Source organism: Salvelinus namaycush, chromosome 10, assembly GCF_016432855.1.
Source record: "Salvelinus namaycush isolate Seneca chromosome 10, SaNama_1.0, whole genome shotgun sequence".
Classification (NCBI taxonomy): Eukaryota; Metazoa; Chordata; class Actinopteri; order Salmoniformes; family Salmonidae; genus Salvelinus; species Salvelinus namaycush.
Genome location: NC_052316.1, coordinates 15,280,648 through 15,296,449, shown reverse-complemented (window position 1 = coordinate 15,296,449; position 15,802 = coordinate 15,280,648). Strand labels below are relative to the sequence as shown.

The following is a 15,802-nucleotide window of genomic DNA, read 5'->3' as shown; positions in this document are numbered from 1 at the left end:
CCAGGAGCAATCCCCTTCATCTCCTCTGGGACTGTGTGGCAGAGAGAGGGAGTCCTGGCATTGGAAAGCACTGCTTCCTTTTCTCTTTCTATCTCTCCCAGGCAATCCCAGCACGTCAACACCCACACACACAATCTCTCTCTCTCACACATTCATACATACATACATACATACATACATACATACATACATACATACATACATACATACATACATACATACATACATACATACATACATACATACATACATACATACATACATACATACATACATACATACATACATACATACATACATACATACATACATACACACACACAAACACACACAGGCATGTTATTTTCTTCTATCCTCATGGGACCTAAAATACATTTCCATTCTAAATCCTATTATCCCCAACCCTGATCTTAACCCTTACCATAACTTTAACCTTAACCCGTAACCCAAACCTGTAACTCCTAACCCTAAATCTAACCACTAACCCCTTACCCTAACTCTAATTGTAACCCTAAGCCTAAACCTAACCCCTAAACTTAAAATAGCCTTTGTCTCCACAAGGAAGAATTTTCCTTGTTTTACTATTCTTGTGGGGACCTACCTACCTACCTACCTACCTACCTGCCTACCTACCTACCTACCTACCTACCTACCTACCTACCTACCTACCTACCTACCTACCTACCTACCTACCTACCTGCACACACACACACGCACGCACGCACGCACGCGCGCACACGCGCACACGCGCACAATCAATCAATCAATCAAGTTTATTTTATATAGCCCTTCGTACATCAGCTAATATCTCGAAGTGCTGTACAGAAACCCAGCCTAAAACCCCAAACAGCTAGAATGCAGGTGTAGAAGCACGGTGGCTAGGAAAAACTCCCTAGAAAGGCCAAAACCTAGGAAGAAACCTAGAGAGGAACCAGGCTATGAGGGGTGGCCAGTCCTCTTCTGGCTGTGCCGGGTGGAGATTATAACAGAACTATGCCAAGATGTTCAAAAATGTTCATAAGTGACAAGCATGGTCAAATAATAATCATGGATAATTTTCAGTTGGCTTTTCATAGCCGATCATTAAGAGTTGAAAAACAACAGGTCTGGGACAGGTGGCGGTTCCATAACCGCAGGCAGAACAGCTGAAACCGGAACAGCAGCAAGGCCAGGCGGACTGGGGACAGCAAGGAGCCACCACGCCCGGCAGTCCCGACGTATGGTCCCAGGGCTCAGGTCCTCCGAGAGAAAGAAAGAGAGAAGGAGAAAATTAGAGAGAGCCAAGATTTTCAAAATGTTCATAAATGACAAGCATGGTCAAATAATAATCAGGAATAAATCTGTTGGCTTTTCATAGCCGATCATTAAGAGTTGAAAACAGCAGGTCTGGGACAGGTAGGGGTTCCGTAACCGCACACTCACACACACCATTAACCTCCCTTGTATATAACTGACAGCCTCCCAGGATTAGCCCCTATAGACAGAGCGCTAGCATGGAGCCATTAGACTAGGCGCTGTGGTGATCCAGTATGTGCCGAGTAAGAGGCAGAGCTGTTAGACAGAGTGTTGGGGTCCTGGCCTCCTCTTCTCTAATGGTCTCCCCAGTGTAACCTGGGCCTGTAAACAGTGGCTCTGAGCTTTCTAGTGCCGATGGGCGTCCTGGCAGGCCCACCAATAACAGAGCTCCACTCCTGTTGGCCTGAACACGCAGCAGCTCATTTCAGTTTAGTGAGCTAGTTACAGCTACATACAGTAGATACTACTAGGCCTATTTTTATATGTGTGTGGTGTGTTATCCCTCTATCCCGCTCATTCCCCTCTGCTCCCATCCACAGTCCACTTACTGTACATATACAGCAGGTCTGTAAAGGTCTGTCCCATTGTGTGTGTGTGTGTGTGTGTGTGTGTGTGTGTGTGTGTGTGTGTGTGTGTGTGTGTGTGTGTGTGTGTGTGTGTGTGTGTGTGTGTGTGTGTGTGTGTGTGTGTGTGTGTGTGTGTGTGTGTGTCTCCTTCCTCTGTCTCCAGCTCTCTGCCAGCGGCTTGGTGGTAAATGTCACGTCTCCAGGTAATTAGGTGGAATGAGGCAGGCAGGCATCAGAGAGCATTAGTAATGTCCAATCTTCACCCATTAGATTGATGGTAATGCTCACCCGATTAGACTCCTCATCACAGAGCTGTAATAACCATAATAACCCCCCATCCTATCCTCCATGTAGACATTCTCACTAAAAGCAGAGGGTGTCTCTGTGAGAGTGTGGAAGGCTCTCTCCGACTCTGGGTGGCCTCGTTTAAATGGCAAAGAGCTGTCAGTCATTAAAGCGAGTGTCACAGGGAGAGGGAGAGGGGAAGAGGGAGAGAGAGAGAGGGAAGGTGAAAGGCAGCACACACACAGCGTTTCATCATCAGAGGTCTCAAAAAGCCACGGCGCACAAATATCACATGGTGAAGTGGATAAACGACCCAATCACTCAGCTGGAAGCGTTTGGCCTTTTATTTCCCTAACTGATGCTCATTCCCAGCTCACTCTGAATATTAATGGACGAAATGTGGCTCAGTCCAAACGAAAAATAAAAACTTGAAGTAGCGCATTAATATCAGGCATTGAAACTTCTGTCGGCGGAGGAAATCCGTCGAGACAGTCTTAAGATCTGTGAGCAGACCCGTATCTGTGTTGGCTTCCTTTCGGGTCAGGCTGTCTCCCTGTCTGTCTGTCTGTCTGTCTGTCTGTCTGTCTGTCTGTCTGTCTGTCTGTCTGTCTGTCTGTCTGTCTGTCTGTCTGTCTGTCTGTCTGTCTGTCTGTCTGTCTGTCTGTCTGTCTGTCTGTCTGTCTGTCTGCAAAGGCATGGTTGCTTTCTTTCTGCAATATTGATAGTCTGGGTGAAATCGTCTAATGAGCAGTAGATATCACACCAAAGGCACTGATGAGTAATGTTGACGTGTGTGTGTGTGTGTGTGTGTGTGTGTGTGTGTGTGTGTGTGTGTGTGTGTGTGTGTGTGTGTGTGTGTGTGTGTGTGTGTGTGTGTGTGTGTGTGTGTGTGTGTGTGTGTGTGTGTGAATGTGCGTGCGTGTGGGTGGGTGGGTGTTTGACTGTGCTCGTGCATATGTTTGTGAGTGTGTGAGCGCCGCAGGCTCTTTCCTCTCAGGCTGTTGGATTAAGCTGCTCTGTGCGCCTCCTTCACACCACTGGCCTCTTTCATGGCAGCTCCTAGGAGTCCTGGCTGGTAAAGGCCCAGCAGTGGGCAGCCCATGCCTTACACACTGTCTGGGCATGGTGCCAGATGCAGCCCACGGTGTGTGTGTGTGTGTGTGTGTGTGTGTGTGTGTGTGTGTGTGTGTGTGTGTGTGTGTGTGTGTGTGTGTGTGTGTGTGTGTGTGTGTGTGTGTGTGTGTGTGTGTGTGTGTGTGCGCGCGCCCCTACATAGCCCCCCAGTGTCTCCATTCTCCCTGTTTTTGTAGATAACAACCCAGTCTACGCCGACGCAGGCCATGTTGGACACGCTCCCGACCCCAATACATTATACCAACCACGGACTCTTTTTACTCGAGAGTGATTTGTTTTGATATGTTCTTTCTGAGTGACTCGTTCATTTTAGTCGTTCGTTTGACCTGCTAGTGCAGGCCGCAATGAGTCCCACAGCAGGATTAATACACGCTCCTCCGGCTCAGCGGCTCCAGAGACGTGCTCCGACCACCTACTCTCTGTCATATACGCACAGGAAAATAGATCATGAGCATAGAGAAACAAAATACATGTTTATAATGGATAAATGATCGCAGGGTGCAAGAATGACTGCAATTAATTGATTATTGAATATTATGGACACAGCTTTGTAGAACCGAAGCTCTGGCCAAATGCTACGCCGACGCGGGCGTTAGTTTCTTTTCCGCAATGTGAAGTAGCGAACGATAGAGCAGCGGAATCATTTTTCCTCAAGCTACTTATCACCCTCTCACCAGTCAAACAATGCATTCTGTCAAGAGTCGTTCACAATCTAGTCCGGTTGCGGCCACAACTCGTTTCAAATGTATCAAGAAATAGGCTTATTTGAATGCCTAGCAATCAACAAATGTGCACTGTTTAAACACACATTTACAAGTCTCAGTCACAAATAACAGCTCCAATAAGCCCCCTATGGTGAACGACGTGAACGAGAGGCTCGTAGAATCATGACTCTTTTGAGTTTTCAGTTCATTGTTAGCCGATACGGGGTCCCGCATGCTCTGAGCATTACAGACTCAAATGAACAAAATTAGTCTAAATATTAGTTCTTTTGACTGAATGAGTCGGAAAAATCAGAGTCAGTAAAAATAGCCAAACTTCCCAGCACTACTTAATCTTTACCCACTTGTTGGAAATATAGTTTATATAGTTTATAGCTTATAGCTCATATTATACAGTTTGGCTACAAAAACCAACTAGGTCACTGTTGCAAAACAGGCTTTGTTTTCAATGTCTATCTGGCTCAATAAAAGGACATTTGGAGAATAGTACACCTCCGTACATCATACTGTTCAATGCAATTGTGTGGAACAGCGGAGTATTATTTGATGATGAAAGCTACTTGGGCAGCAGAGACTGTGTGAGCTGACCTTAGCTGTGGAGGGAACCGAGATCTAGCCATCTTCTCTCTCCGTGACATCTGGATGATACTTCAAAATCCCTGAGGTTTACAGCAGGCTCAATGATTTTCCCATTATCTCTCACCTCTGCTCCGCCTAATTCATCCAATGAGTGAAAAAGGGCCTCGTGCACAGGCACTGCTGTTGGGAAATACGAAAGCATGATGAACGAATGTGTGTCCAATTGCCATAGAGTGTTGAAGTGAGCAGCCAAACTCCCCCCGCCGCCCGCCCACCACATTCAGTCGCACACAAACACACACACACACACACACAAACACACACACACCGTAGCCCAGTGAGTGAGTATGTTATCTTGGAGCCTTTTGGGAGCAGAAGGGAGAGATTAGAGTCTGCAGCCCTGCAGATGTGTTCACTCGCCTAATCACACAGGCCTCCACAGTGTGTTTTGCGCGTGCGCGCACGCGTGTGTGTGGGTGTGTGCGTGAGTGCATGTGCCAATTTGTTTGGTGCCATGGCAATTCGCCATTCGTTCAACTTGCGTTCCCACATTCTGCACATGTGATAGGGCATGAGGGTACTGCTGTAGTTACCCTGTCACTACACGTTAAGTATTGCTTCCTATTATAAGGGGGTGCAAAGCAATTTGCTACATGTTGTTCCCCTGACTAAGAACAAATACAGACTAGATTGCTTTGAGCGCCGGCCGTTGGAAGGTTGTGAATAGTAATAATGAGCGAGGGTAGTGCATTCTGCTGGGCTGAGTGTTTCAGAACCACGGACAGCTCTCCTCCGGAGAGATCCACTTCAAGCGTTCATCTGTTCTCCTCTGGGCATGCAGAGAGGTGTCTGATGACTATTATCACAGCATGGCGTTGTGGGGAACAGTCCCCTACAAGATAGTGCATCATATGGACAGCAACTCTGTGTAATATAAGTGGACTGGACAGTCTCTACAGCTAGCGCTCATCCACTTACAAATAAACAAACACACACACACACACACACACACACACACACACACACACACACACACACACACACACACACACACACACACACACACACACACACACACACACACACACACACACACACACACACACACACACACACACCCTCCTCTCCTTGGCCCCTTTCCTCTGAGCTCCTCTAATGCCGGCCTGGAAGTCCATACGGCCCTATTTGCACTGCCCAATTTACCCGTGTCGCTTTAGATGTGTTGGGGGGAAAGCTGAGGCCATCTCTCTTCGATCCCCACTCTGTATGGGTAGGAGAGAAAGGGGGGCTTGGCTGGGTTGACAGAAAAGCCCTGAACCCCCTTCCCCAAACGCAGATGCATACACACACATGCACGCGCACATACTCTCTCTGTTTCCCTCACACATCCTCCGTAGACACAGTGAATGGGTGCAGCTGAGCACTGCCATACAGTGAACCCCAAGGAAGATGGAGGGAGGGAGGGAGGGAGGGAGGGAGGGAGGGAGGGAGGGAGGGAGGGAGGGAGGGAGGGAGGGAGGGAGGGAGGGAGGGAGGGAGGGAGGGAGGGAGGGAGGGAGGGAGGGAGGGAGGGAGGGGGCTCGGTGCTTTCTGACAGGGATGAAGGGACAGGGAGAAAGGGGATGGATAGATGGAGAGAGAAAGAGAGTGAAAAAAAGGGACGAAGCGGGAGACAGAGGGATGGAGGACGAGGCTCAGTGCTGACAGGGATGAAGGGAAAGGAAGAGGGAAACGGACAGAGAGAAAGTAGGAATGAGGAAACAGGAGCATAGTCCTGACAGGGGCTGTGACAGGGTTGAATTAGTCCGGATGGCGTCCCCACTGGGAGACATTTCTGGGGATTGTTGTCATTTAAATAGATTAAAGAGCCTTTCACAGGGCTAAGCTGCTTCCTCATACTGCTCTGCTCCCATCCCAGCCCACTGTCTGACTGGGATTAGGCCTGGACGGACGTCAGGGAGGGAGGGAGGGAGGGAGGGAGGGAGGGAGGGAGGGAGGGAGGGAGGGAGGGAGGGAGGGAGGGAGGGAGGAAAGTAGAGCCGTGGAAAGAATGTGAGAGAGGAAAAAGTGTGTAAATGAATGAATTACATTTTATTTCGTGTCAAATCGGCAGTTGGCAGCCCATCCCTTATGGGATTAATTGACACGTAAACATTACAAAAATTCACTATGGTAATTAAATGATCATTCTTCTTCGGGTGTTCTCTGCAGTGCGCATCACATAAAGAGTGAAAAAATTTAAGATAAAAATCAGTAAATAAGGTTATCCAAACAATAATGATATCCCTAGAGCAGAAAAATTATATACACATATACACATATACACTGTGTGTTTGTGCTTCCATGCACATGGTTGCGTGAACCAGAGATATATGAGTATGCATCTGTGTGTTTCTGTAGACTAACCACCCCCTCTCTCTCTCTGTGTCTCTCTGTGTCTCTCTGTGTGTGTGTGTCTCTCTCTCTCTCTCTCTCTCTCTCTCTCTCTCTCTCTCTCTCTCTCTCTCTCTCTGTCTCTCTCTCTCTCTCTCTCTCTCTCTCTCTCTCTCTCTCTCTCTGTATGTGCAGACACAGAGGGCTGTGAACACACGTGGAGGAAGTTCCATGGCCACTGCTACAGGTACTTCAGCCGCAGACACACCTGGGAGGACGCAGAGAAGGACTGCAGGGAGCACAGCGGACACCTGGCCAGCATACACGCACTCCAGGAGCAGGACTTCATCAACGGTGGGTGTCTTCCAATCAGTGCGACTTTACAGAATATATAATGAAAGCAGTCTCATGTTCTGGCATTGATCCTCAGAGGGATGGAGAAAGAAAGAACTGGATGAAAGGAAAGACACAATAAAAGCCCCAGCATGGTGAACCCCTCCCAGTCCCAGATAGGCCAGAGCTATACATCCTCCCACTTGTCCTCCCTCATCCTCCTCCCTATTCCTCCCCTCCACAGACACATTTACCTAAAAGTGTGTTTAATTGCCTCGAAAATGGACGTCTCCACCCCGACAATAAAGGGAGCAAAGCCATTAGGTAGATTAATGGGCCCCATAATTATGTTAATCAGAAACATCATGATTTAAATTTCATTACACCGCACCCAAATCTCATCAATGCTGCACCTTCCGCGAAGATTTGGCTGCTTCTGCCTTCTGCTATCTGGGGTTGAAATTGTGATAAGAGCTGAGCCTCCCTCGTGTGTGTGTGTGTGTGTGTGTGTGTGTGTGTGTGTGTGTGTGTGTGTGTGTGTGTGTGTGTGTGTGTGTGTGTGTGTGTGTGTGTGTGTGTGTGTGTGTGTGTGTGTGGTCTTTTTAAAGGATGTGTTTATTTGTTTTGCCCTGTCGTTCAGGTCTGAGTCATGACAACACCTGGATCGGACTGAACGACAGAACAGTGGAAGAGGATTTCCAGTGGACTGACAACATGGACCTGGTGAGAGAGACAGAGGGAGAGACAGAGGGAGAGACAGAGGGAGAGACAGAGGGAGAGACAGAGGGAGAGAGAGAGGCAGAGACAGAGGGAGGGACAGAGGGAGAGAGAGAGGGAGAGAGAGAGAGGCGGAGACAGAGGGAGGGAGAGACAGAGGGAGAGAGAGAGGGAGGGACAGAGGGAGAGACAGAGGGAGAGAGAGAGGGAGAGAGAGAGAGGCGGAGACAGAGGGAGAGACAGAGGGAGAGAGAGATCACTCGTTTAATCTTGTGTAGTCTTTATTATCAGCAACATACTTCAGAATGACAATAACCACAGTGACACCGCCTGCTATTGAAGAGTGCATTTCTCTCATAGCAGAGGTCCCTAGGGAGGATGTGGGTGTTAGCTAAAGGTCAGGTGGGAAGTTGATTGAGTGAATGTGTCGTTACCTGTGTATATGTACAGCCTCGCTCGCTGAACCACTTTTCTTCCTACCCTACTTACATCTTCCTAGAGGCAGCTCCTCTGTGCCTGTTGTTGTTTAAGAGCTGTCATTACTCTGTGTCAGTCTATACCACTGGAGAAAGACCTGTGTTGAGACACATCAGCTTCTTGTTCAGTAAAAGAGAACAGTGAAACAGTCTACAGTATCTATCACTTTCTTTTTTTGTTCTGTCTGTGTTGTGTGACTGTCTGTGTTGTGTGACTGTCTGTGTTGTGTGACTGTCTGTGTTGTGTGACTGTCTGTGTTGTGTGACTGTCTGTGTTGTGTGACTGTCTGTGTTGTGTGACTGTCTGTGTTGTGTGACTGTCTGTGTTGTGTGACTGTCTGTGGCTGTGTGACTGTCTGTGGCTGTGTCTGTGACGCGCTGTACCATGTGTCGGTGTCGTGTGTCTGTGTCTGTTCCTCTGCCATGTGTCTGTGTCTTTGACCCCGTGTGGCTGTGACTGAGCAGCAATATGAGAACTGGCGGGAGAACCAGCCAGACAACTTCTTTGCGGGTGGAGAGGACTGTGTGGTGATGATCGCCCACGAGAACGGCAAGTGGAACGACGTGCCCTGCAACTACAACCTGCCCTACGTCTGCAAGAAGGGAACAGGTGAGAGGGAGAAAGAGGCGAGGGGTTATAGAGAGAGAGGGGGCGAGAGGGACTGAGAGTTTGAAAGGGATGGCGAGGGGAGGAAAAGACAGTGGGGGAGAGAATTAAAAAGAGTTGAAGAGGAGGTGATATTATGCTTCCGCTGTGCTTTAAATACTTTAAAGAATACTTATAAGTATTCTGTCATCTTAGGCCTCTTCAATCAGTCAGTCTGGACCACAGGCTAACACTGATCATTACAGCTCACCTCCAAGTGCGGTCAGCTGACTTGTAGCTATGCTTTCACACCTAAGGCAGCTCCTTACAGAGATGCTCTTACTGTCAGATCAAGGGGTGAGAGTGCTTCAGAACATTTAATCCACATAAAAAGTATCCTCCTTTGTATGAAACATTGTTGGAAGAGTTTCACACAAAGTTTTGGGGCTGACTGGTAAAGTTTCTGTGTCACATGACCAGGCTTCTGTGGATCTGCTCTGTCATGGTGCTGTGATATGCCACAGAAGTGTGCATCCTAACATGCTCCTCTGTGGGCTTATTAGAGCAGACGGTTTTCAATTGCATTTGGGGCAGACAGAGAGACAGGGTATTAATAGCCAGCCAGGAAGATGTTTGTAGGTTTATTGAGACGACTGGCCAGACTCCAGAGCTGTGTTTAAGGAAATGGAGGATCGGGTCACTGCTAGATCCTCTTGGGTACTGATTTCAACTGGCCTCAGGCTAGAAACATTATTTAGTTCATCTGAATGGTCACCAGAATTAGAGTTATAAAACTTAACAGTTAGTTAAGTCCCTCATGCCACAGAGTTCGATAAGTCCCTCATGCCACAGAGTTCGATAAGTCCCTCATGCCACAGAGTTCGATAAGTCCCTCATGCCACAGAGTTAGATAAGTCCCTCATGCCAAAGAGTTAGATAAGTCCCTCATGCCGCAGAGTTAGATAAGTCCCTCATGCCACAGCGTTAGATAAGTCCCTCATGCCACAGAGTTTGATAAGTCCCTCATGCCACAGAGTTAGATAAGTCCCTCATGCCACATAGTTAGATAAGTCCCTCATGCTACAGAGTTAGATAAGTCCCTCATGCCACAGAGTTAGATAAGTCCCTCATGCCACAGAGTTAGATAAGTCCCTCATGCCACAGAGTTCGATAAGTCCCTCATGCCACAGAGTTCGATAAGTCCCTCATGCCACAGAGTTAGATAAGTCCTTCATGCCACAGAGTTAGATAAGTCCCTCATGCCACAGAGTTCGATAAGTCCCTCATGCCACAGAGTTCGATAAGTCCTTCATTCCACAGAGTTAGATAAGTCCCTCATGCCACAGAGTTCGATAAGTCCCTCATGCCACAGAGTTAGATAAGTCCCTCATGCCACAGAGTTAGATAAGTCCCTCATGACACAGAGTTAGATAAGTCCCTCATGACACAGAGTTAGATAAGTCCCTCATGACACAGAGTTAGATAAGTCCCTCATGACACAGAGTTAGATAAGTCCCTTATGCCACAGTCAATCAGTCAGTGGCAGCATTCCATCTTCATGCCAACTTAACCGCCTGTTCTACTCTATAGTGCTGTTGTTCTCTTGGGTCTGCTCATCAGGGGCCGTATGGCACGGTTGGCTGATTACCGCCGTGTGGCTGACACTCAGGCCTGTTCTTCTGAGAGAGAGGCAGTATCCAATCAGTGACACACGTCATCTGGGTGATTAGTGTTACCCATAATGCCATGGGGAAGAGCACAGAACAGGCAGGTGTGAGCCACCCTGATTAGGAGGATGGGTTGTGGCGAAGGCATCTCGCTCTCTCACACACACGCACACACACGCACGCACACACGCACACACACACACACACACACACGCGCGCGCGCGCGCACGCACACACACACACTCACACACATATAAACTAAATATGATCAAATATTCACATACTTATTCATATACAGTTCCAAATATTCTCTAATAGACACACAGCCCAAGTCCAGGCCAGAGTACACTGGTCCTTCAGGGCGGTGCCTCTACCTGCCTTCTACCAAGTACACTTTTTCTCCTGCACCTTTCTTCTGGGGACAGAGAAGCAGCTCGCCCTGACACCCACCCAGGACACACACTATCACATACAGTTCACCCCAACTCTGCTGCCTGCCTGCCTACTGTGACTGTAGCCGGTCAATACATTGGCTAAGATTGGATTGTGTGGCTGTGTGCGTGGACATACCCAGCTCACCCCTGTCTAATCTGCTGAGACATGTTAGACTGAGTGTAAAGATGTAGCCCACAGGGCTCGGAGAGCGCTGGACGGATCCAGGCTCCAACTGTCTCCAGCTTTCAAAAGAAAACTGAATCAGCCTGACACACACGCACACACAGTCCTGCGTGCCTGCCAGGCATCCCCAGCCCAGCCCCAGTCAGTAAGATCTGGGTGGTGTTATTGAGTGTCATGCCTGGTCCTGTGACTATTGATCTGTTGCCACAGCTGCACACTAGTGTTAGTAATGTCCCTCCTAGTCTATGTTACTGCACACTAAACACAAGGAGTGAAAACGGTGCTTTTCTGGTTGGCTGAATAGGAGGTGTGAGATGTTACAGCAATCACTGTACTGCCCTGTGTGGATAGCTGGACAATACATCCTTCCCTCCTTCCCTCCCTTCCTGTACTCCTTGGAGTTGGCTCGGATCTGGTAGTTCTGCATTAGTGTTAGCTATGTAAGGGACACCTCATTTCCACCATGTTCAACCATGTTCCAGATAAGACGTCGCCGATTACTTCAAGGAAGGGAAAGAAGCACTTCCACTTAGTCTACAGCTGGGTTGGTGACTGTCTAGGGACTAGAAACTCACTCCGGGCTTTAGGTTTCAACCGCAGGGCTGCCATCTAGGGGAACGACAGAGGAACTGCACCGTCACCCCAGTCACCCCTCCTCATCCCTCTTCTCTCATTCGCCCTCCCTCTAATCCGGCCAATGAGCAGTAAGCGTGGGTACATTCCTGACACCTGTCACACACTGTAGCCCCTGAGGGCCCAATCCCTTCTGAAAGGTCGTGGTAGGACAAAGTTACCCGGGACACTGATCTAAAGTCAGTTTGGTGTTTTCCTCCCAGATAGTGAAGATTAGGTTTGGTGGAGGGGAAGCTGATCCTAGATCTGTGCCTATGGGCAACAGCCAGAGCTGAAAGGTCAGTGAGTCAGTGTGACGTCTCACAGGGCTAAGAGCCCTGTAGGGTCTGTCTGGTGTCTCAACCACTTTGCCTGTCTGTCTGTCTGTCCCCCCTCCTCACATCAACACAACGCTCTAGGAGATAACAACAGCCCACACAGACTAGCACACACACACACACACACACATGACTCATCTCTTTGGTTTCCTTTGAACTTTAGATGTGTGTGTTGTGTGCCGTCAACAGTTTTGAAGAGTGGAGGGGGAATGCTCTTTAAAACAGGGCTCTTCAACCGTCTCTTGTTCAGGGACAAGGGCAAAAACAGAAAGGGGAAAGACTGGGTGATGACTAATGACTGTGAATGGTGATATACATTGTTATAATGTACCACTTCTCCATTGCTGGATTTCCATTTCTCACTCTCTTTCTCTATTTGGCAGTGCTGTGTGTCAACCCTCCCACCGTGAAGAACGCCTTTCTGATTGGTCGTAAGCGGTCCCACTATGACATCCACTCAGTGGTGCGTTACCAGTGTGCCGACGGGTTCCTCCAACGCCACGTCCCCACGGCCAAGTGTCGTGCCAACGGCAAATGGGAGCGGCCCAAAATCATCTGCACTAAGTGTGAGTGACCAAGACTGTTAAAGGGCTTTAAGTTTTATCTCTATGGGGTAAATGATCAAAAACAGTGGAGGAATGGAAACTTAAAATGAGACTGAATTCAGTAGGAATACAAGATTCTCCATAGAAGTTGTAGCATGTACTCGAATTTGACAAACTTTTCATTCAGATAGAGGTTGTGTGACGACGGTAATGTAATTTTAATGTAGATAAAACTAAGTTATAGCCCTTGTTCTGTTGAGATAGTGTATCGCTCCAAAGTCTGATTGACAGCCAGGGGTTTGGAGGAATGCCAGAAACACCAAAAAGAAACATTTCATTTTACTATCCTCCCATGAGAAGTAAAACTCGCTCTGCCAAACGACGGAAACATCCATCTTTCTTTATGACAGCAGAATCATTCATATTGTAGGATTGTATCAATGTTTGCCCTTTTTAAGAAGTTATGAGCAAACAAGTATTTCCCATTTCCCCTTTCGGCTCGTACTGACAAATAATGAATTGCTGCTGTTTGAACTGGAGAGAAAATATGGAGCCTTATTTCGTATTCGGTGCATTTCGAGTGTAATGTTGTTTTCCTGCTAGAGTTGTTTGTTAGTCATTGTTATCATGGCAAGGTAGACCTTCTGTTGGCAAACCTAACCCAGGACCAACGGATCCAATTTGGCAGCACAACACAGGAAGGAAGCGGCTCACTCAGGACGTGAGTGGGAGGACAGTCCTATGCTAATACATTTAGAGAGCTAGTAATGTAAAGTTGAGTAGAGAAGACACTTTAGGCAGAGTGGCTGATGTTGAGAGCTGTATGTCTGTGGTGTTGACCTCTCACCCCCCTCCTCTCACATCTCATCCCTCTCTCACTCTCTCACTCCACTTGACTCTCCACTCTACCTGTCACCCCCCCCCCTCTACTCCCTCTCATCCGTTCTCTTTCTCCTGACTCATCCCCTCTCACACCCTTTCACTCCCTTCTGTCTCTCTCCAGCCCGGGGAGCACAGCGCTACAGGCGGCACCATGACCATCACAACGGCCGACGGGAGCGCAGAAAGCACAAGAAGCACGGCCATGGACACGGAGAGGGGGGCCACCACGGAGGGGATCAGGGCCACAGGCATGGGCACGGGCACGGGAACGGGAACGCTCATGCCCACATCTGAACCAAAAACGTCCACTGCCCGAACCTCGCCTCGCTGCCCAGTCTCCTTCCTCCCCCTCTCTACCCCCTCTCCTGCCCTGTTCCTGACCCCACAACCTGGCTCCCAGAGCCAGCCTGTATCATACTCAACTCTGAGGCCTGACAGCCGACTGCTAGGCCTCACTGAGACAATAACAATCTCTTTGTACTCTTCTTTACCTTCACTGCTTTTCTGTCTCCCTCCCGGCCTACTTTTATCAAGTCAACGAGGACCCAGGATATGGGGCTTTGCTCACCTGTTAAAATCTGAAGAGGTTTCTTTTGTTTCCTTCTATTTTTACATTAACGATCGTGGAGGAGGAGGTTTAGTACAAACTGTAAATAGTGACAACATCGTCAGAAAATTCTGTATCAAAACCAGAAGAGTCGAGGAATACATATACATGCAATCCATGTTTTTCAATTGAGTCTTCGTTCTAACCTTGTTTTTAACAGATGTGTTGTCTGACTGTATTTCTTGACTTTGCTGTTTTTGGTTAGCTCTTTGGAAGACCTTTTGCTTAATGACCTACAACAGTTATTCTGAACAGATTTAGCTACGGGCTTTCTTTGACACTGGCAATTCTACTGGTTTCGAATGACTAGCATTGTATCTCATCATTGTTACGACAGTCACTTTTAACTGGGTGTAGAAGAAAACCGAGAAAACGCACAGTTAGCCTGTATCCAAATCGACCTCACGCCACTGAGGTTGATCCAGAAGCTCAAGCTTCTCCCCGTAGTGGTGGAAGACCCCCACAGCAGTCCATGTTTCTTCTAACGATATCATCCTACTGTACGTGTTTCCTTTCTAAGTCACTCTGTGTTCCTGCTTCACTATTAGAGGAGATAGCTAGTAAGGAGTCGAGAAACCCAACCCAGAATAGGCCAGATTATGACTAGCCTCTCTGAGTCTGGTTTCCCAGCTAGCTAATAGGCAATGATCCTTCGTCAGAATTCTCTCATACCCATCACCACACTCTCATATTCCGTCTATGTCCCGGTGTCAATGGTCTGTTCGTCTTCCATTTTGGAGTTCTACTTCTCTGGCCCGCTGAGGAGAAATTGTTCTGTCAGACTGTCAGAGAGAGAAAAGGAGAGGGGGAGGAATAGAGAGAGAGAGAGAAAAAAAAGAGAGAAGAGCAGGGAATTCGGACTCTTAATTGCAGTCGCCCCCTTCTCCAGCACATCAAACAGAGGGATGACAGGGCTCTCTGTGCAGCCGGCGGGTACAGCGCTGGGCCCATAATTAGCTTTTTAAAGTAGTGCAGATGGGGGCATAATGCCGGGATGAACACACACTCTGCCCCACCAGAGGAGGAGTAAGCTGGGCTAGTGTCCTAGTGTATGGATCTGGCTTTAAATACAGAGAACCAGAGTTGTTGGAGGACGCAGAGGTGAATGGGTTCAGAGGCCAGTCTCAGTGAGGTTTGTGTGGGGGCGACAGAGACAGCGACAGGGCCCACAGAAAATTCTAGAAACATCTGAGACGGTTAAAAGGGATAAAACACCCTTGTATTTCTGGACCAGTGGTTCAGAATGGTAACAGGAAACGCATGGTTTTAAACAGAGCTGTCCTGTCTGCTGCAGCCCAGAGCCGGCTGGGATAAGAACCGGGCCACCTCTTCTCTCTACAGCGGGTAGAAAAAGGAGACATGTTTTATTTTTACTGCAGGATCCGACTGATTCTCCAAAGCTCCTTTATCGGCTTTACGCAATTCCTCTGAGCTTACGCCCCCCCCCTCTTCCTTTCTCTCTTTCT

The 15,802-nt window shown here is 48.2% G+C and overlaps 1 protein-coding gene across 1 annotated transcript in view; it reads left to right on the top strand.

Moving 5' to 3' along the window:
* The window catches only part of LOC120055183 (neurocan core protein-like), a 71,518-nt gene extending 57,495 nt beyond the window's left edge, over positions 1-14,023 (top strand). Inside the window, exons 4-8 of the mRNA XM_039003104.1 lie at positions 7,151-7,309; positions 7,929-8,011; positions 8,947-9,091; positions 12,686-12,868; positions 13,851-14,023. Of these exons, the coding sequence (XP_038859032.1) occupies positions 7,151-7,309; positions 7,929-8,011; positions 8,947-9,091; positions 12,686-12,868; positions 13,851-14,023 (743 nt within the window). The remainder of the gene's footprint in view (positions 1-7,150; positions 7,310-7,928; positions 8,012-8,946; positions 9,092-12,685; positions 12,869-13,850) is intronic.
* The last annotated feature ends 1,779 nt before the right edge of the window (positions 14,024-15,802 follow it).